At 38.4% G+C, this 24835-nt stretch overlaps 2 protein-coding genes across 4 annotated transcripts in view; one reads left to right on the top strand and one right to left on the bottom strand.

Annotated features, from left to right (window-relative positions):
- Positions 1 to 24835, top strand: part of MOB3B (MOB kinase activator 3B) — a 127248-nt gene that overhangs the window by 12006 nt on the left and 90407 nt on the right. For 2 of the 3 annotated variants that reach the window (XM_042452772.1, XM_042452774.1), the window contains exon 2: positions 21997 to 22099. The exons of the other annotated variant lie outside the window; for it this stretch is intronic. The gene's annotated coding sequence lies outside the window, so the exon portion shown is untranslated. The remainder of the gene's footprint in view (positions 1 to 21996; positions 22100 to 24835) is intronic. 3 annotated transcript variants of the gene reach the window in all.
- On the bottom strand, positions 12400 to 12993 carry LOC121920529 (interferon alpha-11-like). Its single transcript, XM_042447665.1, has one exon. The coding sequence runs from the start codon at positions 12991 to 12993 to the stop codon at positions 12400 to 12402; it is 594 nt and encodes a 197-aa protein (XP_042303599.1).

The raw sequence follows: 24835 nt of genomic DNA, 5'->3' as shown, positions 1-24835 counted from the left end.
GGGATTTTACTATAGTGAACCTGCCTAGGAGAGGCAAGGTAAACAGCAGCTGCCTCCAGAATCTCTTACCGAGTATCTGTGAACAGCAAAATAGAGAGGAAAGAGCAAAGCAGATAAACATGCTTCACTGGCTACTTAAAGTGTCACATATCTATTAGTTTGGTCACTAAAGGGCTCGATAGATGGGCAGCTCCATGCCGCCCCTTTTAGCCCTGCATCGTTGCTGCATCAACCAAATGGCGCGGCAATGATGCACTCCCTCCCAGGAGCAAAAAGAAGCACCAATTGTATCACTTCATGCCAGCACTGTTTAGGCGCTGTATGACACTCGCGCCATCATGGCGCTGCCCATGTGGACAGCGGTGAGTCTTCGCGAACTAGGGCTGCTGGGCATGTAATTACCCAGCCTCATCGATACCTAGTTTGCGGTGAGGACGCCACTGTACTGGGCCCAAAATGGAAAGAATAAGAAAAAAATAATGAAAGAAAAAGTAATCCTTGGTTGTTTTTTGGAAGATGCCTTCAAGGGACCTCAAGAAGTTTCACAATATTTTTGTTAATCTCTGCAAGGCTAACCTAACCTGTTTTGTTTTAGGTTGGTTTTGCTTTTTTAATTTTACAAGCACATGTTGTTAGTTTTGAATATAATGTTTGCTGAAACATTGAACTGCTCTGCTTTTTTGGGGAACAGGTTTCCACGATTATTTCTACCAAATTTTCTGAGAAAGAAGTAATGGCAAGGTACATGTCTACTTTGTTAACTCAGGTATACTTGTACTGATTCAGAACGAGGCTTATTAATGGGGAAGAAAAGCTCAAAAGTAATGTGCTTATCAGAATGAATCATAAGCATGGAAAACAAACGTAAGATTTTAAAGACATTTTGGGCTTGTCCAGGCATCAGTATTTCCAAGGTTTGGCAAGTCACAGTGGCAGCCAGGATACAGGCCTATTCTTTTAAGACTTGGCATTTTCAGTAGAGATGGCATTGAAAATTAAATGCTGAAATGTTATTTTATAAACCACAGCGGAGGTTTTTCAGATGTGCTAAGAGAGTAACTTAGCCTTTTGTGAGTAGAACTAAGACAACATTAGTCACAGCTGAATGGAGGAGAAAGAATTAGGAGTAATTTTGATCTATTGCAGAAGATACAAGCTGAGCTTGATAGTCTCTCAAACCAAGTGAGGTAAAAGGAGTGAAGGTGAATTGCACAATTCATGATATTATGTAGATAACTGCAGGTGTTTTCCACAATTCTTCTTTTATCAGGCAGGGCATTATTACAGGTTGAATATTCCTTACCAAAATGCTTGGAACTAGAAGTTTTTTTGATTTTAGATTTTTATGTTGGAATATTTGAGTACAGTATACATAATGAGATTTTTTGGAGATGGAACCCGAGTCTAAACACAAAATTCCTTAATGTTTCACATACACCTTATACACACAACCTGAAGGTAATTTCAGACAATATTTGTAATACAGTAGTTTCATACATAAAACAAAGTTTATGTACATTGAACCATCAAATAGCAAAGGTGTTATTATCTCAGTCACTGATGAAAACAGTTTTGGATTTTGGAGGTTTTGGAATGAGGGATACTCCACCTATATGATCAACTTTATTTAGAGCCTGCCTTTCTCCAAAGTCTGGAAGTCATGAAAACCTCTCCACTCCCTTCTGGGGGTTGACACAGTCCAAGTGGCAACTGCTGGTGAGGCCATGAGTCCACTCCACATTTTAATCCATACATTAGAGGAGCCATCCATGGGGCTGAAACCAAACTTAAAACAGTTAGGGGAAAGGAGTGAAGAACCTTGATATATGTGGGATGAATTTTGAAGAAGAAAATAATAGCACATATTATTTGCTCATAGAAAGCCCCAGGTTTGTTCTATGACATCTTAGATTACATGGCAAGTTACTTTTTTGAACTATGGGTCTCTTTGATAGTGGTGACTAGGGGTTTGCATAGCAGTAGTCCAAAAAATAACTTTTCGAAGCAGACTGATGGGACAGGCTAGGATTTTGAAGACGAGAGTCACTGCCGATCACAAAAGATTAGCCTTCCTCAAGTACCCTCTATGTGTGTGGCATTGGCAGAAATTGAATTACAGCACATTACTAGGATTCCATATTTGGGAAGGCTCAGGCTTGTACTGGAGATCCCTGAATTTGTCTACACCATATATTTTGGGAGATGTGGAGAGGTTTTACAACCTGCACACCAGACCTTTGTGTCTGCTGTGTCTCTTCTTCACAACTTCAGACCTTCCTTTGGTTTCTGCACCATCACCTTGTTCTCTCACTTATATACAGTATACAGTTGGCGCTCCGCATTTGCGGGTTGACTTTTGCAGATTTGATTATTTGTGGTTTTGATTAATATGTTATCTCTAGAAATTTCTAGGTTCTCCAGAGAAACTCTGCCAGACGTTGACCATAGAGTTGTGCTGGGGAACCTAGACGTTTCTAGAGAAAACACTTCTCTAGGCATTTGGAGGTCTTCCATCTTGATTCTCTGATCATCCTCTGGCAGATGTTGACCATAGACTTTCACTGGAGATCCTAGAGATTCCTAGAAAAGTGTTCCCTCAGGTAAAGAGAATAGTGTTTTTTTATTTATGGTTTTTCCACATTCATGGGGGTCCTTCACTCCTAACCCAAGCAAATGCAGAGGGCTGTGTTTAAAATAGCCATCAAAAAAGAACTGACGTGATTGGGTGAGTTCTTCCCAGAAGAGTGCCAGTCTTCCTTTCAGTTGTACCCAAATCTGGCAGACTTTCCCTAACAATACAACATCAAACCTTAAATTGGCAGAATCAGGAAAAAATTGATTTCTCCAGATCACATCTGAAAAGCTACTGATGTTCATATGAAATCACTTTGCATCGACAGTTATCTGACTGATATATTTTTCATAGGCCAGTACTATAAGCTACCTGTTAAACTGAACCTACAAACAAATTGTGATCACTGAGGCACATTAAATCCACACCTGCATATTTGGAATCTTAGGCAAAATCAGGTTTATCAAGCTGGGAAACTGTGAGATAGAGCTGGCGAGCCGTAGCTTGGCACGAAACATCAAGGATTGCTCATGTTTTCCCTAAACTGTAGGTTTAAATGGTTGAACACTAAAAATGACAGAATTTGGCAGGCTCCCTTTGTCCGCTGGAGTGTAAAATGTTTTCACATGATTGCTACCAGCAGCTTTACAAAAGTACTTTGGAGGATTCAATAATTTTATGATTCTGCCATATTATGTAGTGATGGCAATACAATTGGAGGCAGACAGGTTTGGATTCAGCTGAAAGAAGGGCTGGCACTCTTTATTGACAATCAGTTAAAGCAATGGGGCTGAAATTTTGTTGAGGTGATTGAAAGTTTGTTGACTGAGGCTGCATTCACACTGCAAAAATAATCGGGTTTAACACAACTTTAACTACCTTGGCTCCATGCTATAGAATTGTGGGAATTCCAGTTCCATACAGAGCCAGGCCAGTTAAAGTGGTGTCAGACTGGATTATTTCTGCAGTGCGGATGCAAACTGAGTTGCCTTCCATAGATGAGTATGGACAGGGACACCGTATTCATGTGAGAAAACACATTAGCTGAGGTAGATATTCATTGTTGACAAAGGAATTGCTCGCTTTGCCTCTGTTGCAAGTTCTGTGTCTTAGCTTGTGGTTTATCGGCAGTGATGATGATGCCGACAAATCATGGTGACTTAAAAGGGTGGTTATCCCAGGATTAACTGACCTATTTTTGCTTTCCAAGAGAGCTGATGAGATCTGCTTTGCTGCAGGTCACCTGATATGAATAATTCACTACATGAGAGTCCCCCTAATATGTCAGCTTGTCTTATCAGTGGCCACTATATTTGTCTCTAATACAGATGCAAACAGTGAGCTTGTTGTGCCTGAGTGCATGGAATGAAAGGCCTTCTTTGTTGGAAAGTGATTAACATACAAAAATGCTAACCGGAAGATGGCTTAACCCAAAGCAAAAAGTGTGGCTGAAAGAGAGAGCAAATCCAGTCCAGCAAGAAAAATCGTTTGACCGGTCTTGTGGAGGTGGAATTGGTTTGTAAAAATCAGTCTCATTGCATCAGAACTTGCTGGAAAGTCAAATTGAGGGAAAGAGTTGAAGTACCTGTATTGGCCTTCCGCTTCCCACTGGCTTCTTCTGGAAAGTAATTCTTATCCAGATTTAATAAAGGTTCCTTACTAATGGTCTAATTACTAAGGTAAGGAAATTGCAAACATCTGCTTTTTTCTTCTGCATCTCTCTCCCACAAGAAAACTCCAGAATTAGTCACTAGCAAGTCCCTGATTTAGGTATTTTTATTTTATTTTTATTTTTTTTAAAAAAGAAGTGACGAGGGTGAATATTGATTTTTGCTTGGTTACATTTAAAATATCAGTTTAGTAAAACATAAGCTTTTTGAAGTGGAGAAAATTGTTGAAATATGAAATAAAGTTGGACTTATTAACTAATATGAAACAAAAGTAAGATGCACTTAGGCAAATTACGTATTTAGTCACTCTTTGGTCTGTAGCTCACAAACTGAAGAGTCATAGGACTTATGAAAGGGAGAAATATGTAGCACAATCTAAACATATTTATTCAGATGCCTGTCCCATTATCTTCCTTGGACTTTAGTCCTAAATAGAGAGCACACAGGATGTCAGCCATAAGGCCCCTTTGTAGTGATGTCTCTGCTGTAGAGATAACTAGTTTTCTGAGCAGTTGAAGCTTGAATGCTTAAAGGTCAGCAAATATTGCAAGGATTCTTGTGTTGTTGGGGTGATTATGCCTACACAAGTATCAAAGGCATCTGTTAGAAAAGGAGTGGAGAATCTTTGGTCTTCCAGATGTTTGTTGGGTTCCCAACTCCAATCAAACCCAGCCAGGCAATGGTCAGTAACAATGAATAGTAGCAAACCAGCAAATCCTAGGGGGCTGCACAAGTTCCCATTTCTGAGAGTTGCCTGGGACATGGGTGGCAATGACTTCTCAGTCTCCTTTGTATCTGTAAAATTGTATTACACCATTCATTCTACTGTATTCTCTTTCAAGATCACGACACTGTCCAACAGAGGAGGTCTCAGGAATACAGTACACCAATTGGTGTAGCACTAAGAACTCAGTTGGAGCAACAAAAAACAGAAAATAGTGGGGCTGAATACCAACCAGGGACCACCATTTTGTAAACCTTTCATTTAACACAAACATCTTGCAGACAAACACTCTTTCTTTGAAATTCTTCTAAAGCATTCAAAACGACTTTCATGCAATGCCCAGGAGGTTTCTCATCCAGTTGATCCTTGTGGCCAGATATGCTTAGCTTCAGCACTAGAAACTGTCAAGGATATCTTGGGCTGTCGTATAGATGTGTGAAAGTAATATAAGATGCAGCTTAACCTTGCTCATTTTGAATTCTCTAGGCACTGTGTGGTCATAGAAATCTTTAACCCTCTTTAACCTTTCTGAAGAAGGCTACAAAATACATTTTGTTGCACTCGTAGCAACTAAAAGGTATTAATGTTGTTAAAGGCATGGGAGATCTCAAGATGAAGAGGGTTTTGGTTTGGTTAGGAGGGTGGCTACAATGCGGAAATGTTCATTAAAAAATTCCCACCCATCATAGTCTTACATGTACATATGGAAGTATTCAGTTCTTATAGAGGGCTGTCTTCCATCTCAGTAGATCCCTTGCACTCTCCTACCAGCTTCCTCTAGAGAAAGTGATCTCTTTTCCTTCTGCATCCAAGCATGCACACAATTTATAGAGTAATAGAGGGGAGAGCTTGAAGTCTGGATTCTTGTATTTGTTGTATCTTAAAAGTGATTTGCATATGAGAAGTTTGCTGTAGAAAAGTTTAAGAGGTATGCAATTAATAAGGAATGATATAGGTGCTTGTTTGGTTGCTCAGGTTACACATCTGTTCTTCCATAAAAGTAAACCTGGCAAAATTAGCAGCAGCAAAAAGTCACGGTTGTTATTTTTCTGAACGTTACAGCTGGGTTCCAGTGTCCATCTGTCCTCTGTGTGTGTGCGTGTGTGTGTGTGTGTGCGCGTGCACACACGCATCTTCAAGTCACTTGCCAAAGACCCCATGAATGTGATAGGGTTTTTTTGGCAATGAATACTCAGAGGTGGTTTTGCCAATTTCTTCCTCTGAAATATAGCACCAGATATTTGTTAGCAGTCTCTCATCCAGATAACTTTTATTCTGAACAACTTGATGAGCTCCTTTCACTTGTTTCTGCCAGAAATGAAAAAGAGAACAAAGACCATAAAAATCATTTTCCTGCATCATAATCAACATCCATCTAACCAGTAATTCTGTTTTCAATAGTGGCCATTGCCAGCCAGGTGCCTCTGTGTGTTCACAGGCATGAGATGAAAGTAAAGGAGGTTTTCCTACTGAAGGTTCCTAACATCCAGTTTTCAAACATTTATTATTCTTGAACATGGAATTCTACTTTAGCTTACGGTATTCATAGTAATAGTAAATACCTAGGTTCCTAAAAAATGATAATAGATTCTGGCAATTAAATCTCAGTCATTCATTTAAATTTAGTATACCTAAGGCTGCTGCCACACTGCAGGATTAATGCAGTTTGGCACCACTTTAGCTGTCAAGGTTCCATCCGATGGAATCCTGAAATATGTAGTTTGTGGTGGCACCAGAGCTCTCTGATGGAGAAGGCTAAATATCTCACAAAACTACAAATTCCAGAATTCCATGGCATTGAGCTGTGGCAGTTAAAGCAGTATCAAACCACATGAATTCTGCAGCGGAGGTGCAACCTACGATTTAATAAATGATCTTGTGCGGGGGTATAGTATTAGAATGACTTAGTGCTGCTGTTCCCATCTGCATGCCTTCCATGCTGACTGGGGATAATAGGAGTTGTAATCCAGTATATCCCATGAGTGCCAAGTTGGGGAAGGTTGAGGTAGAGTATACCTCTCTCTTGCTTTTCTTTCATATTATTGAAAAAGCCATCAAACTCCCTAAATAGCTTGTTTGGTTGCTGGATGCATTTTGTCAAATCTAAAGCACAACTGAGACCTCAAGGAGATACAGTGTGTCCCCCAAAAATGTATAAACCCTTAAACAGCGATTATTTGAAGGCTAAGCAAATACATTTATATTGAAGAATAAATTTTATAATGATTTAAGTTGCAAATTCCAGCTTCAGTTACAAATTCCATCTTAAATTTCAGTTTTATGTAAGTTGTTCAAATTGTCATCCTTGTGCTACAATTGTCGAAGTACAGATTTACAAACCTCAGTTAAAGTTTCTCTTGTAATTTTTCTTGCAATTTCGTGACACTTCTTTATTATTGTAATCTTTAATTCTGCAAGTGTATTTGGTTTTGTGGCATAAATACTATTTTATGGTATCCTCACAAGAAGAAGCAGTTGGGGTGGATAAAGTTTTTATTGGGGGGGGGGATGCTCTGTATATACTCTTAAGGGACATAGGACTGCAGGTTAGTCTTCCGTGTTTGCCTCCCCTCTCTATTTTTCTCCCTTGGAACGTTATTTGTACATAATTTACTGGCTGTTCTGATATTTTGTTTCAATTTGCAAATTCAAATACCTCTGTACATCAGTTAGGCAAAAGTGCAACCCTCCAGATGTGTTGGTGTATCACAACTTCAAATATTCCACTAAAATGTCAGAATACATCTAGGAACCAAGCAAGCTATTCAGGGAGATGGTTGGTTTATTCAATAAGAGAGAAGTATGAAATATACTTTTCTTTAACCTTGCCCAACCAGGCACTCTTGAGATGTGCTGGATTACAACTCCCATTATTTCCAGCCAACTTGTAAGATATCCTGATGGGAATGGTTGCACTCAGGATGCATCCACACTGCAGAAATAATCCAGTTTGATAACCGCTTTAACTGCCATGGCTCAGTGCTATGAAATTCTAGGAGTGGCAGTTTTGTGAGACATTTAGTCTTCTCTGTCACAGAGCTCTGGTACCACAACAAACAGTTGCCAAATTTCATAGCTTTAAAGGGACATCAAACTGGATTATTTCTGCAGTGCAGATGCATCCTAAATCATCCTAATTCTGTAATCCACACAAGATGGGAGTTGCAGCCAAACAGCATCTTGAGGACCACACTTTGTTCAGCACTGGTCCAGAGTTCCACAACAGCTTTTGTTGTTTTGGTAGCCCTGCTTCTAAACTGGCATGCTCTTGACTATCCATAATGGTAGAAATAAAAATTGCACCATGTTGAAGTTTACCACATAATGGGAAATTTATGGTGAGGACCAGAGTTTGTGAAAGTTCGGTGGCTCTCAAAAAAAAAAAAAAAACACAGCTAGCATGGCAAGGCAAGGCAAGAGTAAAGTAGAAAAGACTATGTGTTTGTTCAGTTGTTAAAACTTTTTGTTGTTATGTGCCTTAAAGTTGTTTCCAACTTACGGCAATCCTAAGGCAATCCTCATATCATACCATACAATGATAAAGTGATGTCAGAATGCTGGTTATGGACTTATAAAGCCCAATACAAATAGGCTCAAACTATCTGAAAGCCTGTATATGAGCCTGTCTGAGACTTATAATTTTGGAGAGAGTTTTCTCTTTATCTCACCATCCTCATAGGCTTGTCTGGTAGAGACACAAGAGAGGCCTTTCTTGGTGGCTACTCCTAGGCCTTGAACTCCCTTCCAGGAGATGCTCAGATGGCCCTCTCTCTGCTCCCTTTTCTCCACACTCTTTTCACTGGCAAGTAAAGACCTTCTTATTTAAACCAGTCTTTCAGTTTCTGACTGTGGTAGAAGGATGTGTGATGATTGAGTTGCTTTTAAACTATTTAATATGTATTTAATGTGCTTTTAATTTAAGTATTTTAATTGGATTTTTAATTTTTAAAAAAACCTTTTTTTTTTTTACCATGTACTGTTTTAGTTGCAGGTTGAGTCTCCTTGATCTAAAATTCTGAGATCCGAAATACCCCAAAAGGTGGCTGAGATAGTCACACCTTTGCTTTCTGATGGTTCAGTGTACACAAACTTGGTTTCATGCACAAAATTATTTAGAAATATTGTGTATAAAATGTCAGGTTATGTGTATAAGGTGTATATGAAACATAAATGAATTTTGAGTTTAGACCCATCTCCAGGATATCTCATTATGGATGTAGATGCAAATGCAGTTATCCCAAAATCCACAAAATAAAAATGAAAAAAATAAATCTCAAATCTCAAATGCTTCTGGTCCCAAGCATTTTAGAAAAAAGGTTATCCGACCTCTATTTTGTTTTAACTTAACACTGTTAGCCGCTTTGGGTCACATATTGAGCAAAAGGTGAGATATAAATCAAGTAAATAAACTGCGTAGTATGAAAGAGCCCTCAGTCAAAGTAGTAGAAGGGTGCTATGTCCTGTGGAGGGGTATAGGATCGAAGGAATTATAAGGGAGTGAGGGGCCTGGAAGGCTTAGATGAAAAAGATCTGGAAATGGAAAGAGAGCCTTTGCTTTGCTTTGTTTGTTTCAATTTTGATAATAATATAATGGAATTAGATTTCAAAAATAGCAGAACTTATGGGAACTTCAGAGATTCAGTCCACACTGTAGAAATAATCCAGGAACCAGGAACAAATTATTTTTAAAACTGCATCAAGTAGCATCAGTTAGTTATTTCTCAAATGCTACAGTGAGGAAGGGGAACGATTTGCTTCTCAAAGGTAGCAGTCCAAGCTGTACTGAGAATCCGTATCGCCATAAATTTTGTCATAGCCACAAGTTCACTGGGCAGCCTGTGACATTCCTACTAGCAATATGGTGCTAATAGTGACATCTGTTAGTAGAGCTGTTGTAAAGACTGCTGGGCTTCAACCCATATGTTACACCAGTTACAGCTTTTCTCCTATATCAAACATCAACTTTTGGTGGTTGTGGGTTGTTATTAGGTGATATAAAGTGAAAATACTAACTTTTCTCTCTGCGCACCACTGTCTTATTCCTAATCCAATCCCTACAGTGCTGGATGTTGATTGTAGACAATTTTTAAAAAGAAAAAAAAAGCTATGTATCACACTTTTAATACCTGAGAAAATGTATATGAAGTGCTTTGAATTCTTGAATTTTATAAATATTAAGTATCATCAAGATCTGTGTTTTTCGTAGCCACCTGGAGCCTCAGCTTTGGAGAAAGGGCAGGTATAAATAAATGTGGCAGTGATAATATAGGAAGAAGTCATTGCGACTGTAGATGTTAACTTGTTTCTGCTAAAGTCAGAGTATTAACAAATGCGCTTTTAAATTTGCTTATTAATTATTATGATTGGGCGGTATATAAATAAATCCAATTACTATTACTATTATTATTATTGAGACATTTCATTTTTTCAAACAAACAAAGGCTAACTCATTTTTAAATGGCTTTTTCAAACCTATAGATTTTTAATCTGTAATTATTCTTGAGGTCACTTGTTCCAGTTTTCTGCATTGACCTTAATCCCTCATTCAGAGTTGTAGCCAACGCAGTAAATATTATTCAGATTACATGGTAATATGAAAACGACAGCATGTGTAGTGGACTGGATGAAACAGTTCCCTTACTAAATTTCATATATCTACCTGTAGATTAAATCCATTTTCCTTTAAATCTGAAACTGTAGCATCTAATCTGCTGTGTGATCCTTAGAGGGCACAGTATGTAAATATGACTTATTTTAATCAACAGCCCACCATAAACTTCTATGTAAAGTCCTTTTAAAAAAAAGAAATGTAACTTTGACTTATTGGCTGCATTTTCATGCCCCTTTAACTAAAACAACTACCACCACTACCAAGGTTGGGAAAAAACAAAACAAAACCGTTTTTTACCCCCCCCCCCCATTTTTGTTTGTTTGCTTGCTTGTTTTAAACTGTTTTTTAAACCATTTTTGTTGCATTAATGAGTAAGACAACACCAATATAGGACTAAATCATAAAATTAAGTGGCAATTGTAGTTTAGATGTTATGACCACTATCTTAAAGAATAACTGTTCTTTACAAATTGCTTTTTTAAAGAAAAGTTGTTTTGGTTGATCTTATAAAGAGAAGGATTTCTTTCTGAATGGCATTTCTTGCATTATAAAATAAAGTGATTAAAAAGAAGCAACTGACATTGGCTAATGAACAATTTCCAGTAAACTTTTTAAAGTTACTGTATATACTCAACTATAAGTCGACCTCATGTATAAGTTGAGGGTAGGTTTTGGGGCCAAAATTATGGATTTTGATATGACCCATGGACAAGTTGGGGGTAAAATTTAGGAGCATATGACAAAGGATCTAAAGGATGAAGCAAGGAAAACAAGGCCAGACAACTTCCAAAATTTCAGCAGGTACAAATATTTGTGCTCATCCTAATCTGCTTCCAGGACAGATTATGCTCTTGCTTTTCACCAGAGCATTGTTCCTTTTTAAATAAGAATTAAAGTACAGTACTTACATTGACCCATGGATAATTCAACTCAAGCTTTTGGAGTCAATTTTTTGACTAAAATTTCTAGACGTATACATGAGTATATACAGTGAAACATTTTAAAATGGAAATAATCATTGTTGTTCCATTAAGAGGGTTCAAAAATAGTAATAATAGGTAGACCTTTTTTAAAAAAGAATGATCTATTAAAAAAACCTACAAGTTTTTTTTTAAGTCATTTGATTTAATCTGGTTTAAACCAGCTAATCTTGACCACCATTTATGGTTTAAAACACTAGATATGGACGAACACTGTTCTGGTGACCATGGCTGGTTCGTTCCTGCTGATTGTGTTCTGATAAGCTAACCTGCTTACCTGCTTAATCGGGCGAAAGATAGATTTGCAAAATGTTTGAATTTAGGGTCAGAGATACAGATACTTTTGTCCAAACAAGTCACCCATGTTCATTTATCTGACAATTATGTCTTTTGTGTTCACATTTAACCATAATCTCAAATTTAGATGTTGTGCAGTGTTGTCTCCTTCCTGATTAGTTTATCTGTCTGTGAAAAGAGAGGAGTGATGTTTGGAGTGAATGGGCTTGAATGCTGCTTGTTCTTATCCTGATCTATTGAACTACACTTTTTGACTTAAAATGATGTGCAAATGTGGTCATTTATCTTGTTGACTGATTTTTGTTCCTTTCAGTGAACCTTGTACCATTAATTGGCTAACACATTATAAACCGCTTAGAGAGTATTTAGTTCACTATGAAACGATATAGAAATGTAAAGTGCTATTGCTATTGCTGTACCAGAGCATTCCTAGCATTTTGCCATCCTATGAAGATATCTAAAGAGGGGAAAAAGAGCAAGGTGCTCCTATATTTACCATTCCACCCCCACTACCAGTTTTCAATATTATTTCAAAAATTACCTTGCTATGTAAGCATTTTGAGAATCTGGGTTATGAACAGAAAGCATCCTGTGATTTCTGAGTAGATCACTTCCCAAGCACACTGACTGTGTTGATTTTCATTTAGGAAACTGTTCATCCTTTGGAAGTATCTTTTGACTTTCAGAGTCGAGGAATATGATGCCACATCTCCAAAGATCACTGGCCTCTTCTGTGTCTCTCTTGCACCCAAGCATGTCTCCACTTCCTTAATTTGTTGGTGAAGAGTATTCTGTAGGTTCTCGGTGCAGGTTGAGTTCCAGGCTTCATAAGGATTTTCTTTGCTGAGAAAGTAGAAGATCTGTTGGAGGATCCTGTAGACTACATTAACATTGTCGCTCTGAATAACTTTGAGAACATCCAGAGGAAATCTAAAGTCTTGTATTTCAGATAAGCACTGAGGGAGAGATGGTCCACTCATTTTGCAGAGATGAGGCAAGTTGGTCTCAGTCAGCTGGTTCCACTGGGTGTGAATGATGGGGCATTTGGAAGGTGACAGTTGGCTGGTTTGGGTGAGTTTGCTGAAGAGCATCAACGTAAGGCAAACTCGTAAGCCACAGTTGCGCGTTGTGATGGCCATGGTGATGACGTTGGTGCAGTTGCCTTGCTTCTTGGAGTCTCTTTAAATACATTTTGGAACCTCTCAAGATATATGCCATCCTTAATTTATTTCATGTATTAATCATAATATTGTATTAATCATAATATAATTTATTTCTTTTCTTTCAGTCACCAAATGCCTCGAAGGGGCATTGTTGGTTACTTTCAGTTTCTGTTCACTGAATTTTAATTAACATTTGTGATTCCTCCCCAAAAAAGTGTAACTTCCAGGATGACTGGTTCATTGTATGTAGGGAAGCCAACAAGAGTGTGCGTATAGGAGGAGAGAGGTGGGGTACTTTGCAAAGAAATTGAGGGGGGCTGCTGGAGATAAAGGGCTTAGGAAGGCAGCAGGGAGTGTTTTCTGTGTGAGTGGGTAGGAGTATTGTGGAACAGTAGGAGACCACTTGGGTGGGGAATTGTTTAGGGCAGAGGTGGCCAATTGTCAGGGATTTGGGGGCCATACTGAGGAATCTTGGAGGACTGCCCCCATATCTCCTCACTAAGAACATTTCACTTTTTTAAAAAAATTAAAACTAAAAATGCCCCTAGAAGTCACAAGGGGTGTTGGGAGCAATTTTACCATGTCTTTGACCTTCTTGATTTAAGCATAGCACATCAGAAAGCTGTTAGAGATGGGTAGTACAGTGTCTGGGAGATAAGGTATAAATGGACTGGATATTAATTATGCAATTAAAGATTTATTAGGTGATGATTTGGGAGAAAATTGGTTTATGGACAATTTTCTGATGAGATTGAGGAAATAAAGCAATTTTTAATTATTCCATAAAATTCATTAATAAATTAATTATTGAACTAATGGAAATAGAATCCTTAACTTACTTGGAAGCAATTTTAAAAAATTAATTGACTTTTGTGTAATTTGGTATTTTGTTCTGGCATCAAATATGTGTCTTGGCATTTGATCTTCAGCTCCAGTGCTGCCTATACAGTTGTCCCTCCAAATGCATGGATCTGAGATCTGTGCCCTTGAATATACGTATTTTTTAGCATAGACATAAGGCATGTGTGGAGGTTTGTGATAGAAAGTCTGTAAAGTATGCAGGTTATGGAGAGGGGTAGATTGGGTAAAGCTTTTCCTCTTTCATAATGCTATCGACCTGAATGTTGGCAGACTAAGGACAAACACAAGGTAATACTTTGTCACAACACAGAATTAAACTGTGGAATTCAGTACCATTAGGTATACTTGTAGAAACCAACTTGCATGGTTTTATAAGGGGATTAAATACATGCATGAAAGATTATGCTAGCTATCAGTGGCTACTTGTTACAATTATTTTATATTACATCTAGTATTAGAGGCAGAAGAGCCAGTGTGCTGTAGTGGTTTGAGAACAGGACTAGGTCACTGGGAGACCAGGGTTTGAATTTCCGCTCAGTCTTGGATATCCAGTGGGTGACCTTGGTCAAATCATACTTTCTCAAACTCGGAGGAAGGCAATGACAAACCCCTCTGAACAAATCTTGCCAAGAAAACCTGATGACAGGGTTACTTTAGGGTTGCCATAAATCGGAAAGGACTTGAAGGCACACAGCAACAACAGCAAGAATTTAAAATGAGTAACTTCAGAGGCCAAGACTTATTTGAACAGCAATGAAAAACCATCAGTGGGAGTGGATGTGAGAAAGTGCGCTTTTATGGGGAAGAGTTCCATAATCTGAGGTGGCCACAGAAAAAGATCCTGAAAGAATATAGTGGATGAAACCGACGTCCTATCCAGTCCAATGTTTTATTCCCATAGAGTTGCCTATGGGAAGCCTACAAAAAGGACATGAACATAGCAGCAGCCTCCTGCTGTTGTTCAACAACAGTGTGTTGAAAGGCATGCTGTCTCTGACCTGGATAGTAATATCTTGGCATTAACAGCTAATAGTCACTGATAACCCACTTTCTTATTCCTGTAAGAGATTAGTGAAAGATACAGAGAGGCTCTCCTACAGTCAGGTTGAGTTGAATGGCATCAAAGAGCAAGTCATGTCATATCCAGCATTTCAAGATGGATAGTTTTTTTTCAGACAGTTGCATTTCATTTATGTGTCTATAAGAAATCAATAAAAATGTTCAAAAAAGTGCAAGTTTGGAAAGGCTGGGTGGCACCATGGCTCAGTGGAAGAGCACATGATTTGCATACACAAAATCCCAGATTCAATCCCAGACATCTTCATTTTAAAAAGTTGATGGGAAGGACTCTTCTGTGGCCAGGAGCCTGGAAAGATGCTGGCCATCAGAATAGAGATAGCTTGAAAAAGTCACGTTGTGGAGAATACAGTTTCCATGATTTCTCACTGGGTGCTTCTGGGACTTGTAAAAAACATAACTTTTCCAGGCTGTGGAATAGACTGTGCTAGGCAAATTAATATAGTGTGACTAGATGTCAAGTAGCTTTTTATGGTTCTCTGTTGTATCTTCATACCCTGAATATAGGCACCAGCAGATGTGAGTTGCTTTTGCATTCTGTTCACTTTTCCATTGTAATATTTGAATGCGCTCTTACCATTTGGGCCTTAGTGTGGACAGCTCAAGAAATGAGGACAGTCCTAGGTGTGTAGAAATTTAATCACTGAAAAACCAAAAATCTTTTGCTACTTTCTACCCATTTGCTATACAGGTTTTTCAACACAAGCATAGAAGAATGCAGTGTCAGAAGCAGAAGAAGTGTAGAATTTGTTTGTTGGAAAACCTAATGCTTGGTGTGTAAGAAATCAATAATGGAGTGACCTGTAGAGATTAATGTCTCCTTAAAACATCTCTGATAATATGCATTCACACTAGAAATAAAGCTTCAAGAGACATTTAATTATTCCCAGTTTTCTTGAAGGGCTGCTTGCAAACTTTCATTGAAAACACATTTTCCTTTCCACAAGTATTTGCTTTAAAGGTTCTAATATCCCCCTCTCAAATGAGCTTTGGACTGCCACATGGTTGGATGGTGGACCATGAATGACGTTATACCTTTTTATTTTACACCGTGACACTGCAGAGCAATATGGGTGAAATGATTAACAGCATGCTAAGCATTATTAGATAACAAAAACACAAACTAGACATAATGATTCAGGCAACACATCCTTTTAATTACGATGCTTGGCCTTCGGCATTTTGGCAAGAATAACTGTTGTTTAAATGCTTATCAATCCAAAGTATGAGCAAAAGAGCTATCATATGAATTACTCATAGAAAAGACCAGGTTGAGTCTCCCTTATCAGAATTCCAAAATCTAAAATTTTCCAAAACCCAAAACTTTTTGATGATTTAGTGTACACAAACTGTTTTATGTACAAAAGTAATTTAGAATATTGTATAAAATTACTGTCAGGCTATGTGCATAAGATATACCGTATATGAAACAGAAATGAATTTGTGTTTAGACTTGAGTCCTATCTCCAAGCTATCTCATTATGCAAATACAGATATTTCAAAATAAAAAATAAATAAACAAATAAATCTGAACTCCAAAGCGCTTCTGGTCCCAAGCATTTCATATAAGGGAGACTCAACTTGTATTTATTTATTTTGCTTTTTAGTTATGGAAGAACATTTCAGGCTGGGTAACTGACAGGAGTGATCTGATGGAAACTTGATGGGTTGCACGCTCATTTTTGTTCCTCCATGTATTCACCCCACTCAAAAGTTGGACAATTTCCTGTTCCCAAAATGGCTGCAAAAGACTTACAGAGGTGGTCTTGAAAACTTCCTTTTTTAAAAAACACATATACACATACACACAACCCTGCTAATGCAACAGAAAACCACAGGAGGCATCAAGCAAATAATACAGATTTTCAGCTTATGTGATGGCAGGGCAAAGTGATTTTTCTAATTATCAAAAAGGTGATAAAGACTGAGTCTTCATTCAACCTGCAGATCTTTTCATTAATTAATTTCAAGGAATATAAAGCTAATAGATAGTTTGCTAACAGTGGCCAAAAATGGTTGTAGCAAGTTAACTGGAAAATCAGAGAAGGCATCAGAAAGAGAAGTGGGTTAGGAAGATTTAAGCATTAAATTCTAGCAAGCAAAACAATAGCATATAACCAAATCTGGGTAGGAAAATTTAATAAAGCGTCCCAGTTGCTAGAAAGTTGGCAAACACCATGTTTGCACAGCATGTGACCTACTGTGATAAATACAGCTTTTCTTTAACCCCAGTCCTATATAGAGGCCTATTGAAGACTCCATAAATGTCCACTTTGCTGTCCACTGCCTGTATCAGGCTGCAAAATGTGAGGTTGTCCAGCGCTTGGCATTTCACTGTTCTGAGTCAGACTTCCACCATTCCAGCTAATGGAATAAAGTGAAGATTTTGGATGCACCACTGATATCTGTGGTGATTTCGATATTCAGCTTTAACAGAAGGTACATGAACTCATTTATTTCATTACATTTATATTCTGCAATTGCTCCAGAGTTGAAGATTGTGTACACTTAGCTTAAGACCTGTGACCTTAAAGGACAAGTGTGGATTTGAGCCTGTGCCTTCCTAGTCATAGTCCAACAGTCCGTAGTAAATCATACTGGTAGATGTCTTATAGTATCAAGGACAATGTAACCTCCATTTGAGTAGGATTGTTTCCGTGGCGTTTGGGCAGAATAAGGGCATTGCCCTCCATAAGAATTCTACCCCCTAATTAAATTTTCCTTCAGTCTCCAAATTTCTAGCATTGCAGATGGTGAGATGTGAAAATCATTCATACCTGGAACTCCTATATTTGCATCACTTAGTGATTCTGTCTGTCCCTTTTCTTTGGATGTCTGAATTGTGCTTCTAAGTGTTCAAATGAAGTTTTAAGTTGCTGCAATGATAGAAATGTCAGGACTGAAAGAAAATTTAATGGATGGGGAACTGTTATTTGGGAGGGTCAATGCCTTTATTTTGTTGCTCCCTGGTATCTGATCCTGTTAGGCAGGGGTTTTTTTCTTGTTTCTTTTTGTCTTTGTTATTTAGTCTGTGTGTTTTGAATTTTTGTCTAGTATCTTTTGTAACTTGTTCTGGTGGAAATAATGATAAGAACCCCGATTTCTGTCTTAGTTTACATTCTGTCTGGTCATGTTTGTCCTTTTATTCATGTAAATTTGGATCATGGTAGAACAGCACAAATAGATTCAGGAAGATTCTCTTCCTTATGAAATCAGGCAGTGTTTGTTTACAGAACATCTTGTCATCAGATGGTTTGAATTGATAACTAGGACAAATTAAGTGACCAGCTGACATGGCTCATTACACATGGCTAGGGCCATATGGTGAAAGAGGATTATTTAACTATGCTACTGCTGGGTGATATCAAATTATTCTAGGCATTAAAAGGGAGCAAAATGGGTCAGATAATGTTTTTAAAGATTTAAAGCCCAAGCAGATTCAGCGAGGTTACTTATGTAGCTGAAATCAGAGTGTATCCTGGTATTAAAAAAAAAGGTATACAGTATTCAACTAGCAAAACGTCTGTTATTTTGATGCTGGGAATATGTAAGAGGAGTGCCTATCTGTGGCAGAAAACTTGATGGAGACCAGGGCACATCAGCCAGCATCACTGAAGGCAGGCAGATTTTGTCCCTAAGAGTAGACCAAATTGTAAAGTTGTCCTAAAACATACCAATTTATTCCCCCCCCCCCAAAAAAAATAGGAGTAAATGACAACCTCGAACAGAGAATGTCACTCTCTGCATAGCCTAATCCTCAGTTTCTTGGTAAACATTTTTATTTCTTGAAAATTTTAGGAAAAAGCTTGTGATCATAGTTATCTCTATATAGGAATACAGTGAAAGATCAAGATAATCATGACTGAATAGTCAGAATCACATCTTGGTGACTCTGAGGTGAGAACGGTGGTGGAATATTATTCCCACCTGCCCATGTTTGTTCAATTGTCAAGCCAATAGTATCTGTCAAAGGTGCTTACTTACTTACTTACTTACTTTATATTCAAACTTTCTCTCCGGCTGGGATCCAAGGCAGCTTCCATAACACATTAGACATAACATATTAAAAAGCTTAAGACAAATTTAAAAACACCACACTAAAACACTACAAAACTAGTTAAAATTGTACAAATATTAAAAACAGAAAAAACATACACCTACATTAAAATTGAAAAGCTTGCTTAAATAAGAATGTTTTTGCCTGCCGCAAATGGCATCACCATTGTCCAGGGTATGCCGCAACACTGAATATCAAACTGGGACCTCTATGTAGCCGTGCTTTGGGTTGCTTCTCCATTTTACTAGCATGCAAAAGATTGTGGGGTATGGCTTTCAAATATATAAAATAATTTAATATATAAGATCTTGAAAATAATTTAGTGGTAAGAGCAGTTTGCACCTAGAAGATCCCTATTCATTTCTCTGCTAAGAAGGATCAGGTAATGGATGATGTGAAATACCCATGCCTGAGACATGCTTGCACTCAGAATAGACAATGTTGAACAAATACAGCTTCCTGTGGTCCTAAAAAAAACATTCTTGACCTTTGTGCACTATGACAGTGTGTTTTTTAAGTCTCCCAGAGCCTTGTTTTGTTGCAGAATACAGACATAACTAGACCTGCAGTGTAAGTTTCTTGCAGCATTGCCACCTGTGTCCTCAAATTTCAGCCACTGACCACGTGTGGTGTATTTTTTTTACAAACAAACAAATAAAACTGGCTGGGACAAAAAAGTAGCTAGAAATATAGGACAATCTATTGATTTGGCTATTGGCATTCTTTTTTGTCCTATATGCCATTTTTCAAGTGAACAATGATGTGCTCTGGATCTGAGGAGGTTGTCTCATTTGGAAGGAAATTGAAATTTCTTCCGTGAGATGGGATCTTGAAATTCACTGAAATCAAGAAATACTCTACACTATAATAAGTGTTCATTTAAATTTATTTTAATCTGATATTGAAAGATTTAATCACTCTTCTCATGCCAGTCTACTGCTGTACAGCCCTAGGCTGGAATGCAGCTATAGATATCCGTCTACATGTCTAAAATCTGCAGCTGGATGCATCTGTTTGAGAGTATTTGTCTGCTGTAGAACCTACATTAATACAGTAGGCTCTTGGTATCTGTTGTGGATTGGTACCAGGGCCCCCCATGGATACCAAAATCTGTGGATGCTCAAGTCCCATTACAGACGATAGTGTAGTAAAATCGTGTCCCTTATATAAAATGGCAAAATCAAGGTTTGCTTTTTGGAAGTTACATCTTTTGGAAATATTTTCAAGCTGTGGATGGTTGAATCTGTGGATAAAGAACATGAGGATATGAGGGGCTGACTGTACTTCACTTTAATTTCCCTTATGGTTTTTGCCTTGGGGTGTTTGAATGGGACATGCTTATTTCTGAACATACAAATACTCCTTTGTACATGGGACATTTTTATACACCAAAAGATACTGTGACTCTCACTAAAGTCAGAAGACATCCCCAATTCACACAACACACTTTTTTTATCCCAGTACACAAGGGTTAAAACAAGAGAATCTGTTGTTACAAGAGTCCTTTTGTGTAGGTCATTAATTTTGTTACCATCCTGTTCCATAGTTGTTTTTATTTGCTGTAACATTGCCTTTGACATTCACTTCCAATGCTCACTTATACCCTGCACAACATACCCAGAACATTATTCTTACAGGGCTACAGCCCTTTTCTGTTACAATTGATTAATGTGTCCTTTCTCACCCCAGTCCCAATCTGGTAGGTCCCTCAAAAGAAGATCATTGTGTTTCACTTTGCAGGCTGCAAGGAAGATATGTAATGCCAATCTGAGAGGCATTACAATTTTAAACTAATATACAGTCCGCCTTCCACGTCCGCTGGTTTAACATCCATGGATTAAATTATTTGTGAGTTAGTTACAGCCCATCCACAGCCTCTGCTCTCCTCCAAAACAGCTGTGTGGGCATTCACATAAAAGCCTCTGACTTCAGAAGAGGGCAGCACTAGTGATCACCACTGCTGCTGCCAACCTCCTCCCAATGCCCAAACTGCTGTGTATGTGCCCAGAACAGCCTTGGTCTTCGGGAAGGGGGAGCACTAGTGATTATCGCCATTGCTGCCAGCTATCTTCAGGTGTTCTGTGCACATTTAAACATCAGCCTCGGTCTTCAGGAAGGGGTTGGTGGTGGCAACTGTATTTGCATTTTTTACACTTTTGCGGGCTGGCTGTACTTTTTGTTTGTATGTGCTGCTGTTTTGTTGTTGATGTTTTGAACACTGAAATCTTTCTTCAGCACCATATGTATGAAAAACTGTCTAAAATTGTAGGCATGAATAGCTTCTAGATAGTTCTTTAAAACAATTGTAAAAATAATGAGTGGCACACCTTCTGCTCTAAAAGTCACCACACAAAACATTCATGAAGTGTGCTCAGGATGTCATGTGCATTGGCATGATTGTGTAGATAGCCATTGGTTTTTGGCCTGAGATTCATGCAAAGGAATAAACAGAAATGTATCACTGAGGACAAAAGTTGCATTTGATGCATATCTTTTGTGACTACATAACACATGTACTGAGTGTTAGTATAGCAAAGGAATCACAGACCCTAGCAACATTTTTATTGCCTTGTTCTATGGCCATAAGCAGGTTCTCCTGGTCTTCTCAAAGTTCTTATCTAGGCACACATCATTGTTGGGAATTGTATGTACCTCTGGGCTTCATGATGGACTCCAGTGAGTCAACACTGTCTCCAACCAGCCTCTCCTTCATTTGGGATTATACCACTGAAGATAGGGAGGGAGAGATGCTTGTCAGTTAAATGTGTTGAGAGTGCTCCCTAACTGGCTTGAATACTCTGTGAATATTATATCTGCCTTCAGCCTAAACTGTGTTGCTATTAGGAACTGCCTTAGCAATATTATTTCATGCTTTTGCCTAAATTCTCATGGACGTTCTACACGGAGAGTTGCAGAGTATCTGAACCAAAGAAATGCAGTGATTGGTTTAGAGCAGTACAGTATCTCATTTGTTTTTTGACTAGACTTCTGAGGATCAGTTCTGAGAACCAGATGTTTTGGGGATGGTTCAGAGAGTGGAGCCATTAACATCTGTACCCATACAATCGACTGAGACAGCTTGCATATGTAAGTACATCTGAGGTACTACTGATAAGATTATTTTATCTTATTTAATTGAATTGAATGTGAGACCTTTTTTTGTCTCATGTTTTCAAACTGGGAGGCAGAAACCCTCATTAATCTGTTGTAAATCATTGTGATCCTACTGTACCTTCTACAGATTGAATGCCTCTTATCTAAAATGCTTGGGATCAGAAGTGTTTTGGATTTCATTTTTTGGGGATTCTGGAATACCTGTATTTGCATATATACACATAATGAAATATCTTGGAACTAGGTCCCCAGTCTAAACACAAAATTCATTTATGTTTCATATATATCTTATACGCATAGCCTGAAAGTAATGTTATACAATATTTTAAATGATTTCATGCATGAAACAAAGTGTATGTACATTGAATAATCAGAAAACAAAAGTGGCACTATCTCAGCCACCAATATGGACATTTTTGGAATTTGGAGTATTTCAGATTTAGGAATTCTGCATAAGGGGGACTCAACGTGTACCTATTCCTCTTCTGAGGAACTAGCTATGATTTGAAAAGGATACCTACTAGGATCTATAAGCGGCGCTGGAGAACACGTGGCCAAATGTTGGACTGCATCTTTCATGGCTATCATAGCCAATGTCAGAGATGTTAGAAATTACAATCCAGAATTTGGAGGGCCACAGAAAACCTGATATACAGAACCCTGAGATTATCGTATTAAGGGCAATATTTTAAGTGTGGGAAAAGCAGATTGCCCCTCTGTGTGATATGTGACTCTAAAGCAAGGATAGGAATTGTGCAATATAGCAATAGCAAGTATATTTCCATACACACTTATCAGTGAACTAGCACTCTCTAAGTGGTTTCCAATATGTAACTGAATTGCCCCCAACATGCTAGGTACTCATTCTACAAGCCTATGAAAGGCCTTGGAGCCCTGCCTGGGATTGAACTCACAACCTTGTGGCTGCAGTACTGGCATTTAACCACTGAGGCACCAGGGCTCCCTTTCCAGATGTTGCAGGACTGCAAGTTTTAGTAGCTGTAGCCAGCACAGTCAGTGATGAGGAATGCTAGGAGTTGTGTGTGGTCCAACACTATTTGGAGTGTGTTCTTGCTCTATACTAGAGCTACTCAGATCTGGCTCTTGAGAGAAATAGAAGAAAATCTTTCCCCATTCGTCTGTTTGAAAACTCATTCAGCAGTTTGATTGATATAGATATATTTCCTGTTGAATGTCAAAATGTGCTTTTTTGTTCTTGTTACTTGCAATCAAGTTGACTTCAACATATAGTGACTTTAAATGAGAGGCCTCCATAAGTCCCGATCATCTATTGCCTTCCTCAGTTTAACAGAAAATGTATATGTTCTTATAGGCAAAATTTGAAACTGGCCAAAAGATAGTAAAAGTTGCTGTTTTTAATGGAATGCTTCTTTTGCTGTGGTGATATGTTTTCAGACCAGGTCTAGCCTGATTCATTTGTTGCCTTACAGCATAAAACTCATTTGTGGTTGGTGAATAAGTTTGACTCACTCTGAAGGAAAATAAGTTGTTCCAAATAACTAATAAGATGCTCCAAGCGATCCAGGTGCACGTTCTTATTTTGGCACATGCTGCTGATTCATACTCAGACAGTCTGCGGTACCTGACTTTTTAAGATGAAGACAATGTAATATTAAAATTGGCTCACAACACGTTAGTCAGCCACGCTGCAAACACATGATCCCAGATGAGCTGTCAGAGGGAGCATACCAGTGAATCAAATGCTGGTTCAAGCATGTAAAACTTGTTTCATCTCAGTTCCTTGCTCGCTGATCCTCTGGTTGGGGAAAGTTTTAAAAATACCTTGAAGATAGATGCTGGGCACAGAAACTCTGCAAGCAACCTCCTTTCCTCCCAGGCACCTGGTAATTCTCCTTGTCCCGAGGAAGAATAAGATGCGAGGGCATGAGGGGATCTACAGACAGTGGGATATGTGACTGATGGTCTTGAACCAGGCTTTGCTAGTACAGTGTGTTAATCTAGCAGCTCAGTTGGAAGGATTGGTTTGTAGTGCTGTGATTCATCTGTGAGCCCATATTGGTTAAAATAGGGATGGGCAACGTGTACCCTTCCAAGATGCTTTGGGATTGCATCTCCCACTGTTCTTCATTATAGTTTTTAGTGGAAAGTGCTGCTGGGAATGAAACGTATCTCCCTTCAAAGGATCCCTCAGGTTTACTGATAGGAAATTAATATGGTATAATTTTAGTATGTGTGTGCTGTGTGCCTTCAAGTTATTTCTGACTTATGGCAACCTTAAGGTGAACCTATCACAGGTTTTTCTTGACAATTTTCTTTGGAGGGTGTGTGTCATTGTGAGGATGAGAAAGCTTGACTTGCCCAAGATCATTGAGTGGGTTGCATGGTTGATTGGGAATTCCAACCCTGTTCTCTCAATGTCCTACCCCAGCACTCAAACCGAATGTAAAATATCAATATATGTATGTCACATGAGAGAAGCTTTGCTGATGTCCAGTGTTGGATGTAGTATGTTTAAAATATATACTGTATTTGCAGGTAGGTATGCTGGCCATGCAGTAAAATGAAACAAAATCCAAAATACGACTCATGGTAATAACTTTATTAGGCCAGCCAAAATGCACAAAATACATTATGTATCTTACAGAGTGGACCAGTTTCTTCATCAGGCATGGATGATAAAAGTCACTTTAGGGGATGAAATCTGATGATGTCAGAATCATGAGCTTG

Source organism: Sceloporus undulatus, chromosome 2 (genome assembly GCF_019175285.1).
Source record: "Sceloporus undulatus isolate JIND9_A2432 ecotype Alabama chromosome 2, SceUnd_v1.1, whole genome shotgun sequence".
NCBI classification, from domain to species: Eukaryota; Metazoa; Chordata; class Lepidosauria; order Squamata; family Phrynosomatidae; genus Sceloporus; species Sceloporus undulatus.
The sequence above is the reverse complement of the archived record's forward strand: the minus strand, read 5'-3'. Positions and strand labels throughout refer to the sequence as shown.

Coding starts and splice junctions, on each gene's coding strand:
- LOC121920529 (XM_042447665.1), bottom strand. CDS start 12,993: ATGGCCATCACAACGCGCAACTGTGGCTTACGAGTTTGCCTTACGTTG.